The following is a 24,207-nucleotide window of genomic DNA, read 5'->3' as shown; positions in this document are numbered from 1 at the left end:
CGCTCTCTCTCTCTTGCTTCACCACTCACTTCCCATATACACACTGGCTCTGCTCCAACTGGCTGTAGAGAGGGATATTCGCATTTCCGCATCGGCCACCGTTGCTCTCCGACAAGCTTGGCACACGGGAGAGGCTTCACTTGGTTGCAATCTCCTCGCCTCACCGCGATACTGCCGGATCCTACACACTGTTCCTTTAATGAAAGTTATAATGGTCAGTGAAACTGTTTTAGAGAAGCGTTGATTACATTTTATAGTCATTTTGGAGGATGTAGTTTGAATTGCAATGCGTTATACTGAGAGGTGTTTCTAATATTTTGTCCACCCCATATGTGTCAGTGGCGGGAGGCTTAAATGATATAAGTGAATGGACTAATGCCACATATTATGGCACTAAAACCAATTTGCAATACTTGTCCCTATGTACTTTTTTTGTAAAAATAAAACAAACAAAAACGATACAATAAAGATACATATAACAATACAATCAAATAAAATGACAATAAAAACATGCATGATTGTAATTGATAAAACCTTTAAAACCAACCATAATCTGAAGAATGATCAGGCATGGATGTTGCATAAATAGTTGCTTCGTTTTATATTAGTGAAAAATTAGGCTCAGATGGGTTGTTAATACATTTTATTCACATTACTTATATTTTTTATATATTTAAAAATATATATATTTTCTTCTGCATGAAAACCAATTTGATCAAAAGTCAGGTTTAATAAGCTAATTTATACGTTTGTTAGACTGATTGTAATTCAGCGCCCGCGGCTGTGTGTTGGCATGTTTGTGTCAGCAGCTTTTTTTCTGGTAGCATGTGTACACATCTCTTTTGGTGTGTTTTTTTTGGGGTGGGTGGGGGGGTGGGGGTGTTGGCAGGAAGGCATTTCTCTCTCTCTCTCTCTCTCTCTGTCCCTCCTGTTCTGTTATTTACCCCTGTGTAGTGTGACCCTGTGCCCCATCAGGGAGGCACGTCCCATTTGACATCTGCCTGTTTGCAGGGGGAGGGAGGGAGGGAGGGGATACAAGGGGTGGGGTGTCCATATGGAGCTTCCACCTCCTCACATCCCCCCCCCACTCCTCCTTCCCCACACACACACACACACACACCCGACCCAGCCTTCCCCCGTCCCTAAACACACACACATGCACACACAACTCCAACACCACAGCTCCTGCTGCCTGCACCCTTTGTTCCTCCATGTGTGTGTGTGTGTGTGAGATGTCATGCCATTCCAACACACTGCAAGCCAGGTGGGAGAAGGAGGATTGAGGGCTGATAGATAGATAGATAGATAGAAATGTTCAAAATGTACCTTAAAGTGAGATTTGTAAGTATTTAATACTTTTATCAACATGGGAGTGGACAATTAATAATAATAATAAATTGGACTTATATAGCGCCTTTCAAAAAACCCAAGGACGCTTAACATAGAGGGCACTCAAAATTATACTATACTTGCTTTATACAAATGTATGTATATATTTATTATTGAAAATTAATCAACAACTCAAAACAATGACAAATATTGTCCAGAAACCCTCACAGGTACTGCATGTAGCATAAAACAATATGCTCAAATCATAACATGGCAAACTAGATAAATAGATAGATAGATAGATAGATAGATAGATAGATAGATAGATAGAGTTTTTGTCATTCGCTTTGGTTCAATTGAGAATGAGAATAATTCTTTTCAAAACAATAAGTTCAAATCTCTAAACAATTAATTAGTTGTTCTCATTCATTCAAGCAAATTGCCCGTGTTTTGGCACATGTGTGCATAAGAACAAGAGTAAGAGTAAGAGTAAGAGTAAGAGTAAGAATAAGAGTAAGAGTAAGAGTAAGAGTAAGAGTAAGAGTAAGAATAAGAGTAAGAGTAAGAGTAAGAGTAAGAGTAAGAGTAAGAGTAAAAGTAAGAGTAAGAGTAAGAGTAAGAGTAAGAATAAGAATACCCACTTGCTCATGGCTTGCTGATCAAAACCGATGAGTCGATTCTCAGTGAAACTGTCGTCGTCTTCACAACTACTAAACATTTTTTCATCGTTTGCGCTGTCACATGCAAAATGATCCATTTAGTTATCAAAATCTGTCAGACATACATGTCTGTTCCATAAATATCTATGACATGGTGTTACGTAGTGTGAGGAGGTACAGTTTGTTTTTGTTTTTATTACTGAACTACAGCAGGTTCTTTCATTGTTGCAGGGTTTGTTTTTTGGCATGGATGGCATTTTGTGGCACATTTTCTGATCACTGTATTTGACTTTACATGAAAGATCAAAGGTGATTTTTCTATTTACAATATACAGCATGTAACACATTGCTACACAAATACTTTTACTGTATAAACACACATGTGCATATCCTGTTCCTGTGTACTACAGTATTGACTTTTCCCAGTAAAGAGATTTGTATATACTTTAAGAAAGAAAGATAGATAGATAGATAGATAGATAGATAGATAGATAGATAGATAGGGTGTACCAATTACCCCGTATGGATTATCGTCCTATACAATGATTCAGTGTGCTGGATGTACAATGAGCAGGCCGGCCGCAGGGCTGGATCTAGGCTAACGAGCTCGGTGGAGTTTAAATGGCCCAGTGTAACACTGACAAAAACCTGTCGGTGATACCGCGCTCTGTGACAGCATGTTCTTCTCTGTCGGGGCCCGCGGCCTTTGTCCGACAGGCTGTTAACGATAATACCTCTTGTTAAAGGGCTTACAGTGAATTAGGTTGTTAATACATATTGTGACACAGCTGTTGCAGCTATTTTTTCTATTACAGTGGAGAAAATGAGGCTTAAATGGAAATTAATCTCTTTATGCATTGTCGGAGTTGTTTCTTTCTAGCTGGATGAGATTGAGAGCACATCCCATCCTATATTTAGGTCAGGGGCAGGTGAACAGCAAATTAAGGGGATGGGAAAAGTAGAGACTGGAATAGCGTCCACACTTTATTGGACTGAAACAGGCAACATTTTGTCCCAACCAGGTCTTCATCAGCCAAATGGCTAACATGACAAAAGGCAATCCATAAAACTGATTACACTTACAATAAGACACTCAGGTGCAAAAAACAGAGAGAACAGAAATCACAAAAATGATGATGACACAGGAAATATTTGAATATACTGTCAAATGTCAACATTGCACAAGATTTGTAGAGCCCGCTGACTAGAAAGCAATGGTAATGGGAGAAAAAACCCTCTCCAAAATGTAGAAAATGGAACTTTACATTTATATTGGAGTTACGGGACGACCCGCCTCATCACCTACTGTAGATGTAATGTTATCTTAACTGACTCCTGGTCTTTATATCAGCCGGGAAGCGAAAGAAACAAGTAAGACACGTTGCTCATGTGAGCACATCCCAGTACGAAACACACAGGCATCGTAGCTGCAGCGAGAGAGACGTCACTTCCGCCACTTTTTGGTGTGCAGTCTTTCTAATTATGTTTTTACACAGTCTTGTACTTGACTTCCAAAATTATGTTTAAATTGAAAAACATCATATGTGTGATTCATGGCGCAATTCAAACGGGATAAAAAAAATATTTGTCTCTCGCCACCGTTCATATTTTTTTTTCCGAAATAAGGTCCCGTGGTGGTCCACTGGAAGGGGAGGGACTTCGCTTCTCTATAGTAGACACTATTTCTACAAATCCAGTAGAAATAACAAATCAAAACCTGTTGAAGGATGATTTTCTGTTTTGTTTTTTAAAGACTGTCTTTACAGTTTACCCAGAAACCCAGCAGAAACTGCAAAGGCGTCATTACATTGCAGGTCTCTAAGCATAACAGTAAGATCTTGCATACGTTGCAGATGGAACTGTACTGTATATACTGTACTCTGGCTATAGTGCAGCTGCAATGTGCATGTAGACAACGATGACAACATTCATAGATTGATTATTCTTAACAAATATATCTCAATATGCAATGTTATGTCATGTTATTTCACACAATTCATGCAATTTAATTAGTATTATTATTTTACATTTATTTAAGTATTAATTATTATTATTACCTGGTTAAAGATTGCGTATTTCATTGTGTTATGTTAAATTTAAAAAATATATATTGACATTTTTTTAATGTAATATCAGCAATTACTGACATAATAATTAAACAGTATGAAAACATAATGTGTTAACTCAAGACTTGAATGAAGACATTTTTATTCATAAAAACTTCTGAGATTAATTCACTTTTTAGAGCAACAAGTATCCATTTTTTCCATCGTCTTCCTGTCGGCCACGATAAATGTGTATTTACCAGCATTCCTCACTGTATATAAGTAAGAACAGGCTCCAATGCAATATGATAACACATCAAAAGACATCCCACGTATTATTTTTCTGTAAGTGAACTTTCAGATTCAGCTGTTGTGATGAAATATTGATCATCTGAACGACTAAACTGACACTTGACACATTTTAGGCTGTCAAGAGTCAGCCTGGCTGTGTTGTTTTTGTGATTAGCGCATGCAATCATTCATATATATTCATAAATATGTATGTGTATGTGTATGTATGTATGTATGTATATGTGTGTGTGTGCGCATGTGTGTGTACATGTGTGTCATGGAGTAATTATGGAGAATAAAGGCCTGGTTGTACCGAGTGAAACTGTGGGTTTTGAAGTGAGATGGAAGATGCTTTTCTGTTTGGCTGAGCAGACTCAATGGTCCCATTCAGCCAGCCCCCTTACTGCCCATTGTCCTCCCACCACCAGCCCTACACACACACACACACACACACACACATGGCTGTATGGACTCAGTGGAATTGGAGTGGAGGCCTGGAGGAGGAAGAGGGATGGAGCGAGCTCCTGCTGAATCTGAGAGCTGTTGGGAGGGGGTGAAGTGAGGAAGAGAGGGGTAGAAAACGGCACTGGGTGGAGAGTACTGGGATGGAAATAAAATTATGATGCATAGGTATCTCTTCAATTTAATGTTTAAGGCTTAGTTGGTATAATTATGCTGCATGTTTTTTAGGAGTGGTGTTGTTGCAAATGCTCAAAATGTTCGGGTGCTGTGATAAATGAATTGGCGGTGGTATATTTAGATATTTTACTCAGGTAAAAGTAGCAATACCACGGTATTAAAAAACTCAATTATATATGTTGCAGTCCTGCATTCAAAATGTTACTTAAGTGAACGTATATAAGCATCAAATAAACATTATAGTGGAGTAAAAAATACAATCTTTTCCTCTGAAATGTAGCGGAGTAGAAGTATAAAGTAAGATAAAAATGGAAAATACTCAAGTAAAGTACAAGTACCTCCAAATTTTACTTGGGTAAATGTACTCGGTTACATTCCGTCACTGTCTGTCTATCACATCTGTGTGGAACAAATGTCCAGGTTTCCTCAAGTCAAGACAGCACACGTTGTCACCATCTAATGCCCTAAGTTAGACCCCTCATCCAGCAGTTAACCAGCTCCACACGGCAGAAAAAACCCTCACACAATAGTCTGTATACGAACACACAGTGGTCACACAATAGTCTGGCTGAGGGGCATGAGGGACTCACACTCGTCGGGGGTTAATGATCGTCGGCCATTGGTTTGGAGCCCATTAGGCCATTGATCTGGCTGCGTCTTTTATGCCACCTGGGGAAAGGAATGTGCCGGGGTCTCCTATTGTGTCTGTCGGCCTGCGAGTGTCACAGAGTGGTCATATACCCTCAGTGTGTGTGTGTGTGTTAGTGTGTCAAAGAGGGGTCAATCAAAGCAGAACGAACCAGAGCGTCACACACTGTGCAGAGACAGTGGAGGATTGAATATTCTCGAGGTCAGTTGGTCAAGGGTCATTTGCTCTCAGTTGATTTGAAAGCAGAAACGAAGACACGCAGAAAAAATGACTTTAACCGTTTATGAACTCACACTTGCCCGCGTATGAACACAAACACATTCTGATATTCACACTACACACAGTGCCTGCAGACACCAGGGAGGTAGATAAATGATAATGCAGAGCTCAGCACCTTTGGCGAGTACGTGAGGCGCATACATACACGCCACACACACAAAGGGAAGAAAGGAGCTTCATTCATAGCTGCTTCTATTAGTCGGCTGAATTTATTGCCTCTTCTTATAAAACATCCCTCTTTAAAAACAATCAAACTTCTCCATGGGTGGAAAACAACTAATTACAAGCACTCTTGTTCGTTTAATTGAGCAGCTTTTTCATGCACTTCTAGCCTTAAAAGAAAAGAAAAAACACATCAGTAACTGCATTCACTAAAGTAGAGTTTGGATTAGACAGACTACTACTTACTAGTAAGGCATACATTATATGATGGGTGTATAAGCTTGAATCATTTATTTAATGTTTTATAGATAAATAATATGCATTTATTTATACAAATGACCTTTTATTAATGACTTTCTATCAGAAAATCATGTATGCAGTTATGTCAGTAAGTTATTAAAGGGTCATGTCAATTTTTTTCACAATATTTCTGTGACAAAAATATTTCAGAATTTCTCATTTCCAGGTATTCATCAAAAATCTAATTTTTGATTTCCCCCCATTAAAATGTATTTACCTCTTTTACTATCTAATTTTGAGAGCTGTGCGGAGGCAATAGAAATGCATCTTTAATTAGCCTATATGTATCACTTCAGAAAAATGTCTACGACTGAATTGATAACATTTAACATAACATTTACACATACATTTCACTTATTGATTCACTTAATTCACAATTATGTTAAAGAGCATCTGTTGCTAGCTAACACTAGCTTGCCAGCGCTGTAGATGTGGATGAACCATTTGCATAGTTATGTAGCTAAGCTAGCTTAGTAGCTAATGATGCCTTCAAATGGGGTCGTGTTTACAGTGTTCACGAGAAGGGTCCATATGAACGCCCCCCTTTTGTGGTATTCAAGACCTCTTAAGAGGAAAGTTTCTGAAAGCTCCGAGTTCACGATTTGTGACGTGTTTGTTGACATTGTCAAAAATGGCGGAGGCCATGGAAGTTAATTGTTTGGTGCATAATAAGTTAATATATTGTAATTTTAGTCGTGTATTGTTTTTATTCATAAATTTATAATATGTCTGTGGAAAATGTTGATATTCCCAACGGCCTCGTCTTTTTCCTTTATGTCATTATACCTTTAGACGCCGACAGTAATGTTAATATTGCTATCGCCTCACTGCAGGGTTCTCACGACTACACCCTTTGAACGCCAAGCATATTGTGTACAAGACTTCCCATTTCGTAACCACAAGCTTACGAGTTCCATTTGAAGGCACCATAATTTGCATAACTTAGAGATATAGACTCTAATGTTTTCAAATTTGATCATTTGATGCTGAAAATTACACTTTTTTTTTTAGCTAAATGATGAAGCTACCATATATTTAAATTTAACAGAAACTATTATTCACTTATGAAGAGAGTGTTGATTCCAACAACAGTGCATCTAAGGGTTAATAAAGCAATTAGTAGCAAAGTTTTCCTTAATATTTGTGTTTACACAGTCAGGAGGAATGACATTTAAACTTCATACGAATCTCTTATCCCCTCATAAAGTTATTTATGAGAAAGATGTTGGTCAATATTTTGGAGAGCAGCACTGCATGCAAAGAGATTATGTGAATATATCACTTTGAAAAGTCTACAAATATTGTTGTACTGTTACTTGACTAGTTTTTAACACAAGCAATCTTACGTCCAGTAATATTTAAGCAATCATTGTTTTCTTGCTTTCTTTCCATGTCTGAACTTCTTTGCAGTTTTTTTTTTCTGGATTCTGTCTTTTTGGAGCAAACATCTGTTGGATCTCAGACTTACTGAAAACACTCCCGATGACACAGCTGGGGTTTAGGGGAGGGGGTTAGCAGGGTCTTTAAAAATGTTGGGGGGCCATGTAATCAGAGTTGAACTTGGAGAAGGAAAGAAAGTGATGTCCAACACAAGATGAGAGAGAGAGTAGTGTGTGTGTGTGTGTGTGTGTGTGTGTGCGCGTGGGTGCATGTGTGTGTGTGTGTGGAGGGGGGTCCTCTGTCGGCAGGACAATAGACAGTGGCAGCAGCAGCAGCAGCTGACCAGAGAATCCCTTCTTCTTTTGTCATCCTGTATAATGACGTCTCCACCACACGCACTCTTTCCCTCCCTTCCTCCCTCCCTCTTCACCCCATCACTACTCATCCCTCCTCCCTCTCTCCCTGACTTGGCATCAAGGGACTTCTGCATGTTCTTTCTTTCTCTCTCTCTCTCTCTCCCATCCTTCTTTCCTGGCATCTATTTACTCCCCTCTCTCGTCTTCTTCGGTCCGTCCTGCTCTTCAGAGACACGTTCTCTCTATATATTATTCGCTGTGTGTATATGTCTGTGTTTGTGCAAGTACATGGCTTTGTATATATGTGTTTTCCAGCCTTTGCTCCTAAAGAATGTAACCTCTGAGACACTCTCCAAACTCCATATGTTAACTACGTCCAGCTCCCATCTGTGTGCAACCTGTGTGTATTGACGTCTGTTTCACCTCAGCATGTCTGGGTGGCTGGCGGAGGATTTTTCACTTCACTTATTTGCAGCGGTCGAAGAATTACTCGGATCCTTTATGAAAGTAAAAGCACCAATACAACAATGTACAAATATAAACATTCAAAAGTCAAAGTACAGAAGCATTCTCAACAAAATGTACTCAAGTATCAAAAGTCAAAGTACAGAAGCATTCTCAACAAAATGTGCTCAAGTATCAAAAGTCAAAGTACTCATTCTGTGGACAAATGGCCTGTAGGACAGACTATTATATATATGACACTATTACACTGTTAATACTGATGCAAAGCAGCATTTTAATAAGTAGTTGGTTAAGCTGGAGCTAGTTTGAACTACTTTATACACCGTAAATTATCCTCTAAAGAATCACAAGGTTGTGAAATGATTAATGGAGGAGGAAAGAAGAAAAAAACAATGTTGTGCTACACATATGTGTATTCCTTTTTATATGGTATTTGCTTTTATTGTGAAATGATGGATAACTTAACCACAAATGATTATTTAAATAAAAAACATCTAAGAAGTTTTACAGAAAGGTCTAAGTATACTTGGCTCATACTGACAAGTATACAGAAAAGTCTAAGTATACTTGGCTTATACTGACAAGTATACAGAAAAGTCTAAGTATACTTGGCTCATACTGACAAGTATACAGAAAAGTCTAAGTATACTTGGCTCATACTGACAAGTATACAGAAAAGTCTAAGTATACTTGGCTCATACTGACAAGTATACATAAAAGTCTAAGTATACTTGGCTCATACTGACAAGTATAAAGAAAAGTCTAAGTTTACTTGGCTTATACTGAAAAGTATACAGAAAAGTCTAAGTAGACTTGGCTCATACTGATACGTATACAGAAAAGTCTAAGTATACTTGGCTCATACTGTCAAGTATACAGAAAAGTCTAAGTATACTTGGCTCATACTGTCAAGTATACAGAAAAGTCTAAGTATTCTTGGCTTATACTGACAAGTATACAGAAAAGTCTAAGTTTACTTGGCTCATACTGACAAGTATACAGAAAAGTCTAAGTTTACTTGGCTCATACTGACAAGTATACAGAAAAGTCTAAGTTTATTTGGCTTATACTGATAAGTATACAGAAAAGTCTAAGTATTCTTGGCTTATACTGACAAGTATACAGAAAAGTCTAAGTATACTTGGCTTATACTGACAAGTATACAGAGAAGTCTAAGTTTACTTGGCTTACAGGCCTACTTGTACTTAATCTTTTGATCAAGATATACTTAAGAAAAGTATATATAAGTATTCTTGGCTTATAGGCCTACAGAAAGGTATCCTTGGCTTGTAGTTGTGCTTACTTTTTGCTAGAGTAGCCTATTAAAGTGTGGCTGATATAAATTAAGTGATTCTGATCAATATAGATGGTCGGCCAGTACAAATGAGTGTTAAGACAGACAGAGCTGGTGTGAGGAACCAGCTGAGGCATGGTGGGAATTTTCTTTTCAAACATGTGGTTAGCTCAGCCGGTCTATGCAAAGTTCTCTGCACTTGAAGTTATCGCTTCCTCTCTCTCTTCATGGGAATTTGCTCACGATTTTTCTTTTCTCTCTCTCTTTCTCTTCTCCTGAAAAGCAAACTGAAGTGTGTCAATACGGTTTCTCAGTGAATGTGAATGCATGTGTGTGTGTGTGTGTGTGTGTGTGTGTGTGTGTGTGTTTGGTAGCTCTCCTCCAGCCAGCACCAGGTGATATGGCCTGGTACGGAAGGTCACCGCTGTGATGTCACTTCCCCTTCCTCTCCGGATATTCCCAGCATTCTACTGCCAGCAGCCGGGAACTCTGGGAACTAAGAACAGGAAGACTGGCTCCTTCAGGAGAAAGAGAGAGAGAGAGAGAGAGAGAGAGAGAGAGAGAGAGAGAGAGAGAGAGAGAGAGAGAGAGAGAGAGAGAGAGTAGTGGTGAGGTTATCTGGTTATTTTGCAGCACTGAATGACTCATTTTCTGTAAAAAAAACAAACAAACAAACATAAGCAGCGAGGAGAGAGTTAAAACGGAGAGCTAATGACACAAGAACAAGGATGGTGCTGTTGCTGACCCCCAGGGGTCCTTGACGGGGTTACCAGGGGGTCCCCAGCAAAAATGCGAATAATTTATTTTCAGTATAATTCCATCCAAGTAACACAATGACAGAATTTTGGTCATGAGTTTTATACACCTTCTGTAATAAAACATCTGAAAGTGAAAATCAGATGGGGGACCCTGGGACAAAATCCAATCAAATGGGGGTCCGTGGTCTAATTTGTGTCAGTTTGTGTCCTTGAAGTGAAAAAGTTTGGGACCACTGTACTTGCCTACTGCTTGTCTGTGTTTTACTGTATTAATGTGTGTGCTGTATTTGATTGAGATTGTGTGAAATCTGAAATACATGTGGATCATCTGTAAATGGAGCAATATCGCCCCCTCCTGGCTATTTACGCTCAATGAAAAACAGTAGGCGTGTACATGACAAAACCCCATAAAATCCTTGTGTTTTGCTGAGATTGACTTTATTTCTTCATTGTTTATAAATAATAATAATAACAAAAACAATAACAATACTACTACTATCTCTGGACTGTTTTAAGTGGCTTCTAAAAACCCATCTCTATAGGCAAGCCTTTCTATAGGCCTCATCCACATGTGTGCTTGTCTGTTTGATCTGTTTCTCATTGTTTCTGTGATTAATATTGTAAATGTTCCTTGTTTTCATCATTGTTTGATGTTTCATTTGTGTGTGAAGCCCTTTGTAACGGTGTGTTTTAAAAGGTGCTATATAAATGAAGCTTTGCTTACTTACTTACTTACTACTACTACTACTATTACAGAGCATATGCAAATCCTCTGAGAACCCAAACAGAAATAATGCAACATTTTCTTTAGTGGATTTAAAATCAATTTTAAAAAATATATTTTTTTAAAGCAATTCTCATACAATTAGTAAAAGTAATGAAGTATCAAAGTTGTTTTAATGCTGAAATCATTGGCTGAAATACTTGAGACTAACATACAAGGCACAATTGGATAGGAAAGATAACTTAAATTATAAAAACAAAATATATAATAACAAAAATAAAAGAGGGTAGAAAATAATTAAAGGAACAAAAAAATAAATAAATAATAAGACTGCACTCTTCCATAGTAGCTCTAGGGGTCATCATCATACATGTTCAGTCATGTTATTTTTTTATAACTTAAGTTATCTTTCCTATCCAATTGTGCCTTGTATGTTAGAAGTATTGAGTTTAGATTACAATGCCTTAATGTTTGTAAATGAATTATCTTCAATAATAAAAAAAAAAAGATGAGACAATCATATCAAGACTGTTTTATTGTATGTTTTGATTATGTGCTGTCTCTGCATGATTGTACTGATGTTTTACTGTTCTCTTTTATCCTTATTGATCTATCTTGTTTCTTCTCTGTCTTAACTCTTTCCTTTTAATCAATGTGCTGTAATGTATTGTTCTTTTTAGGGTGCCTATTGTCATCGGGCCGGGGACTTCAGCTGGATATTAACCATGTCGGCTAAAGCTGCCCTTTTTACAGTTATTGCTACAGTCAATTAATTGGGATTGTCCACGATATAATAAACTAATAAACTAAACTAAACTAAACTTAGATTTGGACACACTGGACTAAACAGCACACTATTTAAAATAGGTAAACAGGACACAGGTAAATGTAATTATTGAGGACAAGAGGAAACGGTGGAGCATGTAATGTTGCATTGTGAGAGATATGAGGAAGATAGAAGGCATTTGAGTCAAAGAGATTAAAGTACACTTTGATTTAATAGATATTCTACAAAAGAACTCACTAAATGATTGTTATAGAACATTATTTCAGTATCTTAGACAAATTAAAGGGACTATTTGTAACTTTCAGAAATGCTTCTTAACAGCGACACCTGTGGCCGTGAAATCAACGAAAGTCAGCGTCGGGCTCGCGCTTGCTCGCTCTAAATATACCTGAACGAGCATCACTCAAAACAGTGAGGCGACACACGTCAGCTAAAACCACAATATCACTCTATATTTCAGCTGCTTGACAGTAATGTTAGCTGACCAGACGAAGGTCTCTCCATGAACATGATTTAGATCTGATCCTAGTGTTGGCTTTTCCTGCCTAAGTGCAGGCTGAAGCACCGGCACCCGGTCGGTAACGAGAGGGTAACGTAACTATCTGAAGAGCTCCGTCACTTCACAAGACACGGGAAAGCTCTGTTGGTCCGGAGGAACTGCAGCATTTATTTCTGCACAAACGTCCGCTGTACATCCACTAGATATTCTCAGAGCTAAACTAACTCTTCTGCAGTGTGTAGTGAGCGCGCGTTCACGTCTAGAGGTGGAGCGAGACAGCGAGGACGCGCGCGCATTCTGAGTGAAGGAGAGCAGGCAGCGGAGACAAGGCTCCAGCCACACGTGAGCGCGCATATGCGAACGCGCATGTGTGACGACCCACTACATTTATACGCTTAGAAAGTTACAAATAGTCCCTTTAATATGATTGGAAAAATATGAGGTTGTTTGTTTTCTTTTTGTTTTCTTTCTTTTTCTTTTCTTTTTTCTTTTTTCTTTTTCTTTTTTCTTTTTTCTTTTTTCTTTTTTCTTTTTTCTTTTTTCTTTTTCTTTTTCTTTATTTATTTATTTATTTATTTTTGGGATATAGTTGTTATTAGCAGAATGACCACCCTCCGGTCCAGCAGGTGGCGCTAATGCACCAAATAGTTGTTTACCAACCACCAATAGACCTCAAAGAAGCAGCAGCAGCAGCAGCCAGTGACTGCTGTAGTTTTAAGCTAACGTTGTTTATTAACGGGAGCTAAACTCTCCCGACGTGGAGCAGCACATTCACCACTTCCAGACTGGCATTTAGATCTCACAGACCTCTGTCAGACAGCCACAGACCTCACAGAGCAGCACTGTTAGTGCCTCTTCCAACAACAGCTCGCACTAGCAGCAGCTAGCAGCAGAGGCGATGGAGTGGCTGGGTAACGGAGCTGCACTTTACCAGGATGAAGAGCCAAACAGAGATCCAGCTTCAGCAGCTAAGAGCTTCAGTGCTGTTTATCCACACCAGCAGGTAACTAAAGCGTAGCTATATATACATTACTTGGCATTGCAGAGGTAACTTAATGGTATTAAAAGCATGTTAACTAGATAAACCCTGTTTCAGTGGAGAGAGTTCAACTTCAACGTGTAACATGTATTACGTTGCCTAGGTTACTACCTCTTCTGCTATATTACATACGTTGCCTAGGTTACCTTTTCTGTCATCATCTTATACACTATATTACATTTAGCCAATAACTCTCATGGTGCACAACACCAGTGTCCAGGCTGCATGGAGTGAATGCTGACCTTAGAGCAAACCCAGACCTGAGTAAACAAGCTATCTATAGTCCACTTTAAGATAAGATAAGATAAGATATTCCTTTATTAGTCCAGCAATTTGGGACATTTGCAGTGTACAGAAGCTAAAGGGGATAGTGCAAAAAACAAGATGCATCAGTTAACACAGTTAAAAAAAAAAAAAGAGCTAAACAAAGTGTAACAAAATATGACCCATTTAAATAGAAGGAAGTATAAAAATAGGAGCAGTATATACAGTATTGATAATAAACAGACTATTAACAACATTGCACAAGTGGAAAATGATATTGCACAGTGAGAATTAATGAAATTCCTCCTGAAAATGTCAGGTTATTGTCATGGTGTGAATGTGGTCTACTGGCAGTAGTGCTGGTTGAGGAGTCTGACAGCTGCAGGAAGGAAGAACCTTCACACACTTTGGGTGGAGCAGCCTGGTTATAAAGAAAACAGACACTTGCTGTGTCACCATCCTGTCAAGGACATGGCAGGAAAGATGGTGAAGGTTTAGAGGCCACAACAAGACATGCAGCAGCAGCCCACTTTCTCTATTTCCCCCGGGTCCTCCTCGGTATTCTCAGACACTGACAGCTGTGTGTGGTGTGGTGTCTGTGACTAGAAAAGGCATTTGGCTGTTTTGGTAGCCATGAAACAAAATGGAAACAAGCCTTTTATTTTTAGCCCTCTCGCCCCACCCTGTACCAAATACAGCATTGGTTGTGGTTAAAAGCCAAATGGCTTTGTGTGTGACTCAGGATGAGGGGCAGCTGTTCCCTCTAAGCACACAGCCAGTCTCTCTGTGGAGAAAGATTTATTCGGGCTATATAGAAAACATATATAACAAATAAAAGGGATGAGGATTAAAACTTCAAGTCAAGCCCCTTGGTGATGTCAGATTGTGTTTTAACAAAGCAAACTACACCACAGGATTCTTGCATATGCAGAACCTGTGAAAGTTGCATTGTGCAAGTGAAAATTAGGTCATTATCAGGTTTGGCTGGTGGAGAACCAGAAAAGTAACAGGTGCATTTTTGAGTCGTTCCAACCACTGTGGTAGGTAGACAGGAAATATTAGTTCCCTGCTCTAATTTGTACAAAGCACAATGTGTACGTAATGTGTATGTTATGAGGATTTACTGTTAATTTGACTTGAGTCACTGACAGAATCTAAGTTTGTGTCCGAAATTCCACACTAACATGCTATTTCTAACGCTTCAATTTAACTCTAAGTATAAGATTTCACTGTGCTAGGCGTTATATATGTTTTAAAACAATTCCAACTTTGATTGAAATCGTTGTTTTGGTCACATGAGGTTGGCACGGTTACATGTCTCCAACCGGCAAGGAGGCTCTCGGGAAGTGACGACGTAAATTACTGCTCAGTGCATCCGAAAAAAAATACTTACTACTGTTTATTCACACAAAAGTATGTTGAATGATAGTACATATATTGAGTTTGTGGTACATAGTTTGCGATTTCAGTCGAAGCCAGTGTTTCCCTGTCCTAATCTCTTTCTTCCATTTACCTCACACCAGTCACCAACACCGCACCTTTGTGATTGTGCCATGGCGTCGCTCTGCCAGAGCCAGCAGCGCTGCGTGAAGGCCTCCATCGTCTCTAGCTGGAGGCTGGCCGAAGCCCAGGACCAGCTGTGCTCTTTGGGCGTCCACAGCTCCGAGTCCCTGGAGCAGGAACGAGCTCGAACTCTGGCCTGCCCCTCCGAACTCACGCACACAGAGGAGGAGTGGCGTCGCAAGGAGAGCATGCTGGGAGGTCAGGGACCCAGCCGCAGTCCTGTGCTCGGAGCTGTAAGAAGTTGGGACGTTTTTGATAAGGTAAGCAAACAGTTTGGCGCTGTTCACGTTTAAGTGAGGCATAAAAGCTGACGTGGAAAATTAAAAGCAAACAAGATCATGACTTGAATTATTTGATGGTGTGTGCTGTCTACTAACCATTTAATAATGTTTTCAACAGTGAGTCAGTGTACTCTCTCTCTTCCAGAGTATCATCAATGTCCAAAATCAACCTGTAGAGATGGATCAGGACAAGTGCAAGACGTTCCTCCAAAAATATGACCAAGAGCTCAGACATTTTGGTAAGTGAGACGCCAAATCTGGAGGGGAAGACTTCTTCTCCAGCTTTACTGGAAGAGGTCATATTTAGTTTTCATATGCATACTTGATTGATTGAACTTTTATGCAGGAATTTCATCTCAACACACCCGACTGTGGTGGAAGAAGGCAACTGTTTTTCAGCAAGCTCGTGGCCCCTGTCAGTTATAGAGTGGTTGCAGTTGGTGTTTTATCCAAATTATCATTACTTTGCATGTAAATGTTTGTGCCTCTGGCCAGCAAGGCAGTTTGTACTGCATGTGAGTTGTGCAGAAGAAGAGTCCATGTCACAGTTCGTACTTTCAACGAAGTGCTGCACAATTAATCGACTATTAATCGCGATCACAGTTTGGGGAGATGTTTTGGCTTCCCTTTTGGGTATAGATATTATCTATTCAACCAATGTGTTTATGATTAAATTAAGGGCATACAATTGTTTATCTAGCCTCTTAATGTTGCTAATTTTGCTCTCAAAGTGCACCAGATTAAAGCATTTCACTTTGAAATGTAGCAAAGAAAGGGGTAGGGTGAATATTCCTGTATGTTATCATATTGCAATATATATAAAGCAGAAAGAAATATTGCAATATCAGTTTTTTTCCAACATCATGTAGCCCAAATTTGAACATTAAGAGGGATGCAGCACAGCATGGAAGTGAAAACAGTGCTCTATTAATTTGAATGTGAAAGTGCAATAAAAATATGCTGTCGCTAAAATCAAAGGTTAATCGTAATAAATAATTGTGATATCAATATTGATCAAAATAATCGTGATTATCATTTTGGCCATAATCGTGCAGCCCTATTTCAACGGTTGCCATACCAACAATCTAACTTTTTCAAAAACTATAGATTAATTTTATTGAGATGCTTTTGGCAAATGATCTGGACGAATATAAAATACCGGCTACACGTTTCTTAGTGTGAAAGCAGAAGTGCTGGATAGTCCAAATTGTTCCCATGAGAAAGCAGGCACTAATTACTAACTCTACTATGAGAGCTTTAAGTGCCCAACGGTACACTCTTGTGAGAATGTTACTATGGTAATTAAATGGATGTTTGCTGTAAATATTTCTGACAAAACGGTAGCAAGCAACTGAGGTTTCTTTGGTGATAGTTTAACATGCAAAATCACCCTTATAATTCTTCTTTATGTCTTATGTCTGAAAACATGTCTTTTTTTATCCATTGATCAGGTATGTTGCGGAGATGGGACGACAGTCAGCGGTTCCTCGCAGACATGCCTCAGCTCATCTGTGAGGAAACGGCCAACTACTTAATTCTCTGGTGCATGAGACTACAGCAAGAAGGGGTAATGTACTGGAAGGATTAGGCTGGTGTTATTTTCTCTTTTTATTGTCAACAATACCTCAAACATAAAACCTACACACATAGAACACAGAACTCACTTTCTGTCAAAAAGAAAACTATTAAAACACATAAGGGCCATCTAGTTGCTGTGTTGCTTCATTATGATAAACACGGTCGGCCAGTGTATTTCCTCTCACCTCGTCAAGCTGTAAAAGCAGTGTAAACATGGGACCACGTGCCAGAGCATGTGCACTGACATCTGCAGGCAGTGAAAACACAGTTGTGGGGTGGATTTAGCATAATCTCCCTCAGTGCCAACAGAGATTATTACACCGCCAAATAAAGAAATGGCCTCACCTGCTCCGTTAGTCCCATATGTGGAAACTAATTTTAATCTAATGCAGTACCACACAATATGAAGGTGTTGGAAGTACAGAATTTTCCATCGTGCTGTCAGCGCTCTGTTGAAATCTGACATTTTTCAGTGATATACTTCTGAAACTTTGCCACAGATGGCATGCACACTGATGCTGAATTTACGCTCCAAAGTAGCTGTAAACATACAACAGCACATACTGCATCAATGCTGGGTATTAGAAATCAGTAATAATAACCAAGTTTATAATAGTCTGGAATTTTCAATTAGTGTTTCTTTTATTTTAGTTTGGTTTTAGTTCATTTTCAGAGTGTGTTTGTTATATTTCAGTTCAGTTTTTCAGTTTTAGTTTTTATAGATTTAGTTTTACAGTATTTTTAGTTTGTTTTTGTTAGAGCAAGGTATAATGTCTCAGAAGTATGTAGCTATGAAATGCATGGTTGGAGAACTGTGTAGGAATGGCCATAATGTTTAATCTTTGCGCTTTGTTAGTGTCCAATGTGAAGGAATTTGCGGCATCACCTGAAATGTCAAGTTTGTTCAATTTCTGTGGTCCAATGTCATGAAAGATGACGGAAATTCTTGGGTTTTCTTTTTTTCTGTAGTGATATATTATAGCTAGTAAAAACTAAAACAGAAATGAATTTACATTGATTTTTATTGTTTTATTCGTTTTTTACCCAGGCAGTATTGTTTCAGTTTACTACAAATATTTTTCACTGCTTACTTTTGTTTTAGTTTCAGTTTTAGTTCACTATGATGCTCTGGTAATTACATAGCACAAGCGATTTGAGACATGACTTATATAAACTGGGTGTTGTCCTGCAGAAAGAAGCGCTGATGGAGCAGGTGGCGCACCAAGCTGTGGTCATGCAGTTCATCCTGGAGATGGCCTCGAACTCTCAGCAGGATCCCCGAGGCTGCTTCAGACAGTTCTTCCACAAAGCCAAAGTAAGATGCAATCATCTGATAATACTGTGTGTGTGAGTACATATCTGTGGCTTTCGTTCTGTTGTGTCTCGGGCAGTTTTCCCTAATATTATTGCCTTGGTTGCTGTGTAGGAAGGACAAGACGTCTACTTAGAAGTCTTCCACACAGAGCTCGAGGCCTTCAAACACAGAGTGAAAGAATACGCAGTCAAGTCTAGAATCGACACATCCAACAATGTTGAACAACACAAAACCGGCACAAACTTCAGACTCGACCCCAAAGAAGCCTTGGACTCTTTACCTCCGGTAAGTTCTCCTCCTCTTCTTCTTTTTCATAGGCTGTTGCAGTTACCCCACACAGCTGTCGGGTGGCACCATTGAGCTATTGTATGTTAGTCCTGTGATCATATAGAACTCATCTTTAGTTGGATGCTGGATTTTAAAGCGTCAGCACACTTAGTTCTATTTCCTAGTGATATCTTTGTCACAAAATATGCAAATAACTATTTTCACATACAGTAAATGGTAGTAAGTACTTGTGGCCAGAGCAGCTGCCAAAAGTTGATTTTTACCTGCAAACCAGGACCTGGAGTTCATGTTGCTGTTGTTGATTTTAAACACCAACTTCTGCCAAACTACCTGCTCTGCCATTTTAAAGGAAAAGAGGAGTAACATGTGACAAATGTGTCACAATGTGAGCAAATGGAAACTCTCTGGACCGTCTGCAACAACAGACACGGAAGAGATTTTTATGTATATCGATATTCAGATTAAGTAGAGAAAGTGAAATTTGCTACGTGCTTTTCTACTAAACTTGGTCTTTGTAGTTTGAAAGCCTTTTGTAGGCAAGAGGGAATGAAGCCTCCTCCCCTCTGTTGGCCCCACAGCTTGACGAGCTGCCAAACATCTACTCTGGGAAAAGAAAAAAAATCATCCTCCCCTTCGCCCACAGAGGAAAGACGGCTCCCCAGGAATGCGATCGAGCCTGTTGAAAGCGAAGCTCGGCTCTCCTGGTCCCGCTTTTTTTTTTTTAGATTTCTGCCTTTTTTCTTCTCGTAGCTTCTCTCGTCACCTCAGTTTAAACTCGCAGTCAGTCTCTGGAGGAGAACATGTACATGAGAAGCTGTTCTTTATAGAAAAAAATCATACGTTTGAGTCCTCCCAGATTTGTTTTAGTTCACGGTAAAAATCTCTGCAGAGGAAAGTTTGTGAATTAACGATCAAATGTGTAGTGTCAGCTCAGATTAGGGCATGAAATGTTACAGAGGCAGAGTGCAGTTACATAACCATTATAATCCCCTAACTAGGCGACAGTAGGTTAATCCCCCAGAGTCTCTCTCCAGCTCCATTTTAAACCTGTTTTTGACTCAGATTTGTGCTCGACAAACCTCACCTGTGAGTGTTTATTTGTCATCAGACCCTCCTGTGTTCTTCTCCCTCCACTAGGTGGCAGAGTACCCCATGAAGCGTTGTTTAGAGGCTGGACTGTGGACAAGCACAGGGAGGTGGACAAAGGACGACGCGACAGAAACAGACGATATACGCATGATGGAAACCTCCTAGGGATTGTAGGATCAGCCCCCCCTGCTTTTCCTCTCATCTCCATCGCCTCACCATTTATAGGAACAAGCCCTCTTTGTACAGCAGGACAGGCTGAGTAACACCAGTGCAGAGCAAGGAATAAAAAGGAGACATGATCAGTCTTTTACGCTGCGGGAAAATAATGTTTTGCCGACGACAAACATTTCTCAGTGTTACCGATTGTTGTGCCAACGTGGTTGGCCTCTGGCGAGCTGGTTCCTGCGGTTGTCTCTTTGCCAGCTAAATGCACGTGTTGTGCCATAACCCTGGTTTTACAGATCGCTGGTTCATTTTAATTTCTCCTGAAAAAAAGAGAAACATTCTTACATGGAAGCAAAACAAAACTGACAAATTGAAATCCAGACAACACAAAGAATACTAAACCAATAAAGTCTTTGGGCAGTTAGGTACCAAATCCAACGCCTGAAGTAGGACTCAGATCAGTGGACATCTGAGGAGTATTGCTTATTATAGCTGCTTAAATTGAATCATGAGAAGCACGACTGACAGATCAATGGCTTTGTATCCTGTGCGGTACAAGTTAACGGTGAACATTTCATAGACAACTAGACTAGATACTAGGCTAATACTGTGCTTGACATAACATGTCTTAAAGCAACATTTGAAACTACCTGATCGTGTGCCAGTATACAGTAACTACTGTAAAATAGAGCGAAGGTGGTTGTTCAGCAGGTGTAATCTTGAATAATTTGATATCAATCATGAGGGAAAAAAGAAGTTACCTGAAGGCAAAGCTGTGGTGTTGTGAGAAATATTTTTACAGGAGAGTTTCAGACTTGTTGTCATACCTTTTTATATTTGGTAAAGACATACATGGCCTCACATTTTTCATTATTTTTTTGCTTTGGTTTGCTAGAAGCTAACCTGCTAGCTGTATGCTAGAGCAGATTTATCTGTATTTAATGGCGTAATGTCTGAATCTGTACGAACACAGTTCCAGTTGTGGGTACTTTTGATTTGCATTTTCTGCAGCATTTAACTTATCAGGCTAGAACTGAGTTACATAAAGGTTAATTTAAAAGGTCTTGGGTCAGATTCACCCCGCAGGGCCTCGGCTCTTACAGCTTTCAGATTCACAACTGAGATGCATGTTTGGAGTTGTGCACAACCCACAGATCTCTGTGTGTGTCTAATCATCAGGAGAGGATAAATAATGCAATATGTGTGGGTGGCTAGTCAGTTAGTTATCTAAAATGAGTAGACAGCAGGGATGCTTCAAGATGGTAGCGTTTGGTGCTAATGTTTTAACTCTTTCTTGGCTTTTGTCAAACATTATTGTGTTACCTGCTTGTTGCCATTCCTCGTCGTGCCAGAAAGGCCATCAAGAGCTGCCTCTCTCGTTGCTCGAAGAGTTGATGATTGGTTATCTTTGAACATGAAGGTCAGAGCATGTTATAGCTTCAGGAGTGGAACAGTTGATGTATGCGAGAGTGGTTTTATCATTAAGGTTTTTCTTTAAAAATAGGTATTCCTAGTGTTGTCTGGAGAGGCTTAAAAGAGCAATTAAAGTGTGCAAGTAATCCGACTACCTCCTTTACATCTGACATTAATATGCACCTTTGACCTTCAGTGTCTAACTGTGCAGACAAAACACAAATTCTCACAATACATAATGCGTACAAAATCACTGGAAAATCAATTGAATTCCCAGTCCACATACAACAGAAGATTACAGTAATCGTTGTTGGCTCTATTGTCCAACTCTGTGACAGAAATAATTCAGCCTTTCAAAACAATAGTCAGTTGGTTGAAGCGGCTTAACATAAGGCAAAGACGAATAATGAGCTAAAGACAACAGTGCATGCTTTTTAGTATGTGAGACAATATAACAACTCAGCATTTATTACATGACAAAAACATAAAGTCAGCTCAATTTTACGAGGATTTTTGAGACAATGTTGAGTGTAATTATCCATATGTTACATCTGGGTGTAAGAGGCATGGTAATGTAAGTTGTAAAAGGGCACTACGTTTGTCAGTTTATTCACCTGAATTTTGCATTCACATAATCAAAGCCTCAAATTTCAACTGACAACACAGGTGATGGAAATAAAAGGGTTTACTAGGCCTGCATGGGCTTTGTCACCCGATTCGACTGCTATCAAGCCATTGAATAGGCAGTGTTGGTCGCTATAAGCCTCATAGATATGGGTGAGTAGGGCCCTACTATGCTGTGAAAGTGAAAGCGAAAACTTAAAAGCAACAAGTTCTAACATGTAACACTGCATGAAACGTTACGTTTTGAACACAGAGAAAAAGGCTTCTTTAGGCAACCAAAACCACTTGGTTAAGTTTAGGGAAAACATTGTGTTTTGCCTTAAAATAACTATATTTCAAAAGTGAAACAAAGACAACCAGACGTTCTTGGTTTCACACAAGATGCAAACCCCAGTCTCCTGGGTGAAAATACTGTATTTTGTGACCGATCCATCGCTCTCGACCTCCAATGCATATGGAGTTTCACGCTGTATATACTACAGCGCTTTGGCTTTCGCTTTGGCTCCTGTCATAATTACTACGGTCACTAGAGGTCACTTGAGTCGTCTTTTATTCCTTCTTTCGGTGAGCTACCATGTGAATCGATGATAAAACATACTAGTGGGTGCAGTAGGGCCCTACTAGCCCACATTTATGAGGCTTATAACCAGTTATAATGCACCATTTAATGACCTGATAACAGGCTAATCGGCTGGCTTTGTGTATTTATTTTGAACAGTTCACTGATGGGCCAGAGTAAAAATAGCTTACTTTTCTTGACCAGCTTGCCATCTACAGTACCCAGCATCTGAAACCGAATCGCAACCGCCAGTTTCCTTACACAACTAATGTGTGCAGACTGAAATCAGTGGTGTGTCACTTAAAGTTCACGATCCTGGAAGGAGGTGAAAAGCAGCAGTACGGAGGGGAGGGGGGAAAAAGGGCTGAGCGCTCCACAAAGAGACTTTTGCTGTATGTTTGTATGCAGAAAGGAACTCTGCATCTGAATGTGTTCTGCACTTTATATTTCTCTGCCGAGGTTGTTTGAAGCACTTGACTTTATTATTCTTCCTCATACCGTATTTTGGATTTAGTCACTTTTTTGTTGTTTTCCCAGCGGGCTTTAGATGAGTTTGTGTTTTTTAATTGTGTGACATTTTGTTTTCTTTTTTTGTATTCTATTGTTTGCTGACTTTTTTTTGTCAAAGTATTCGAGGGAGCTTTTGCCAGATTTATCAGGCTTCCAATTAACTGACCCGTTGATGATAATCTTCTTTTAACAAGACAGCCAAAATCAGTGTGAAAATCTGCTGAGCGGCACAATCGGTAAGATTTTTACTGCGGACTGTGGAATTAAAGATGCCATACAATGCATTAAAGTACAATACATGTGTTGTTGACTTAAAGCTACTGTGTGATGCATTGGTCTGCAGTGCACCTGTCATTTCACTATTCATTATTTCACAGATTTGTTGTGAGCTCTGCACTGTGCTGGTGTAGAGCAGTGCACATAATAAGTATCCTAGTATACTGTAAACATAAACAGAGGTATTGTAAGCAGTGAAGCTAAAACTGTGTGCTGTAGCGGTCTTTAATGTATTTCTTTTTCTCTTGTTTTTTGTCCACAGTGACTTATCAACTATGCAATACAATTGTATGGCTTAAGCTGTTATGCTAAACCTGTGACCAATGTCCATGGTGTCTCAACGTCCTAAATTATTCAAAGATTATCAAAATTGTGTGAGTGTAAGACTGAGAGACTTGGTATAGGAATTTCAGTCACTAAGCTATGAATATTAAGGAAGAGTCTACACTTCTCACTCACAGTAGTCTACTGTAAGATTTGGCTTCTCTTGCCGCTGTTAATAACTCAAATATAAAACAAGTGCTAAATGTTTTGTGTCTTGTTGTCAACTGCTACAGTAATTATACAGCAGGCTCCTCTGACATCTACTATTGAGGAGCCTGAGCTGACGTCATCCTTAAATCCTTA

At 39.3% G+C, this 24,207-nt stretch overlaps 1 protein-coding gene across 1 annotated transcript; it reads left to right on the top strand.

The window, feature by feature from the left end:
- Positions 1-13,268: 13,268 nt before the first annotated feature.
- cdc37l1 (cell division cycle 37-like 1) lies at positions 13,269-24,109 on the top strand. Its single transcript, XM_037752092.1, has 7 exons — positions 13,269-13,619; positions 15,443-15,742; positions 15,909-16,002; positions 17,215-17,330; positions 18,534-18,656; positions 18,768-18,941; positions 20,082-24,109. The coding sequence occupies exons 1-7, from the start codon at positions 13,515-13,517 to the stop codon at positions 20,196-20,198; spliced, it is 1,029 nt and encodes a 342-aa protein (XP_037608020.1). The 5' UTR covers positions 13,269-13,514; the 3' UTR covers positions 20,199-24,109.
- Positions 24,110-24,207: the final 98 nt, after the last annotated feature.

The sequence above is a fragment of the Sebastes umbrosus genome, chromosome 19 (genome assembly GCF_015220745.1).
Source record: "Sebastes umbrosus isolate fSebUmb1 chromosome 19, fSebUmb1.pri, whole genome shotgun sequence".
Classification (NCBI taxonomy): domain Eukaryota; kingdom Metazoa; phylum Chordata; class Actinopteri; order Perciformes; family Sebastidae; genus Sebastes; species Sebastes umbrosus.
The sequence above is the reverse complement of the archived record's forward strand: the minus strand, read 5'-3'. Positions and strand labels throughout refer to the sequence as shown.

Bases quoted from the DNA above. Each gene is read 5' to 3' on its own strand.
- cdc37l1 (XM_037752092.1), top strand. From the start codon at position 13,515: ATGGAGTGGCTGGGTAACGGAGCTGCACTTTACCAGGATGAAGAGCCA. The intron at 15,743-15,908 runs GTAAGCAAACAG...TCTCTCTTCCAG, and splicing joins GTTGGGACGTTTTTGATAAG to AGTATCATCAATGTCCAAAA. The intron at 18,657-18,767 runs GTAAGATGCAAT...GTTGCTGTGTAG, and splicing joins AGTTCTTCCACAAAGCCAAA to GAAGGACAAGACGTCTACTT.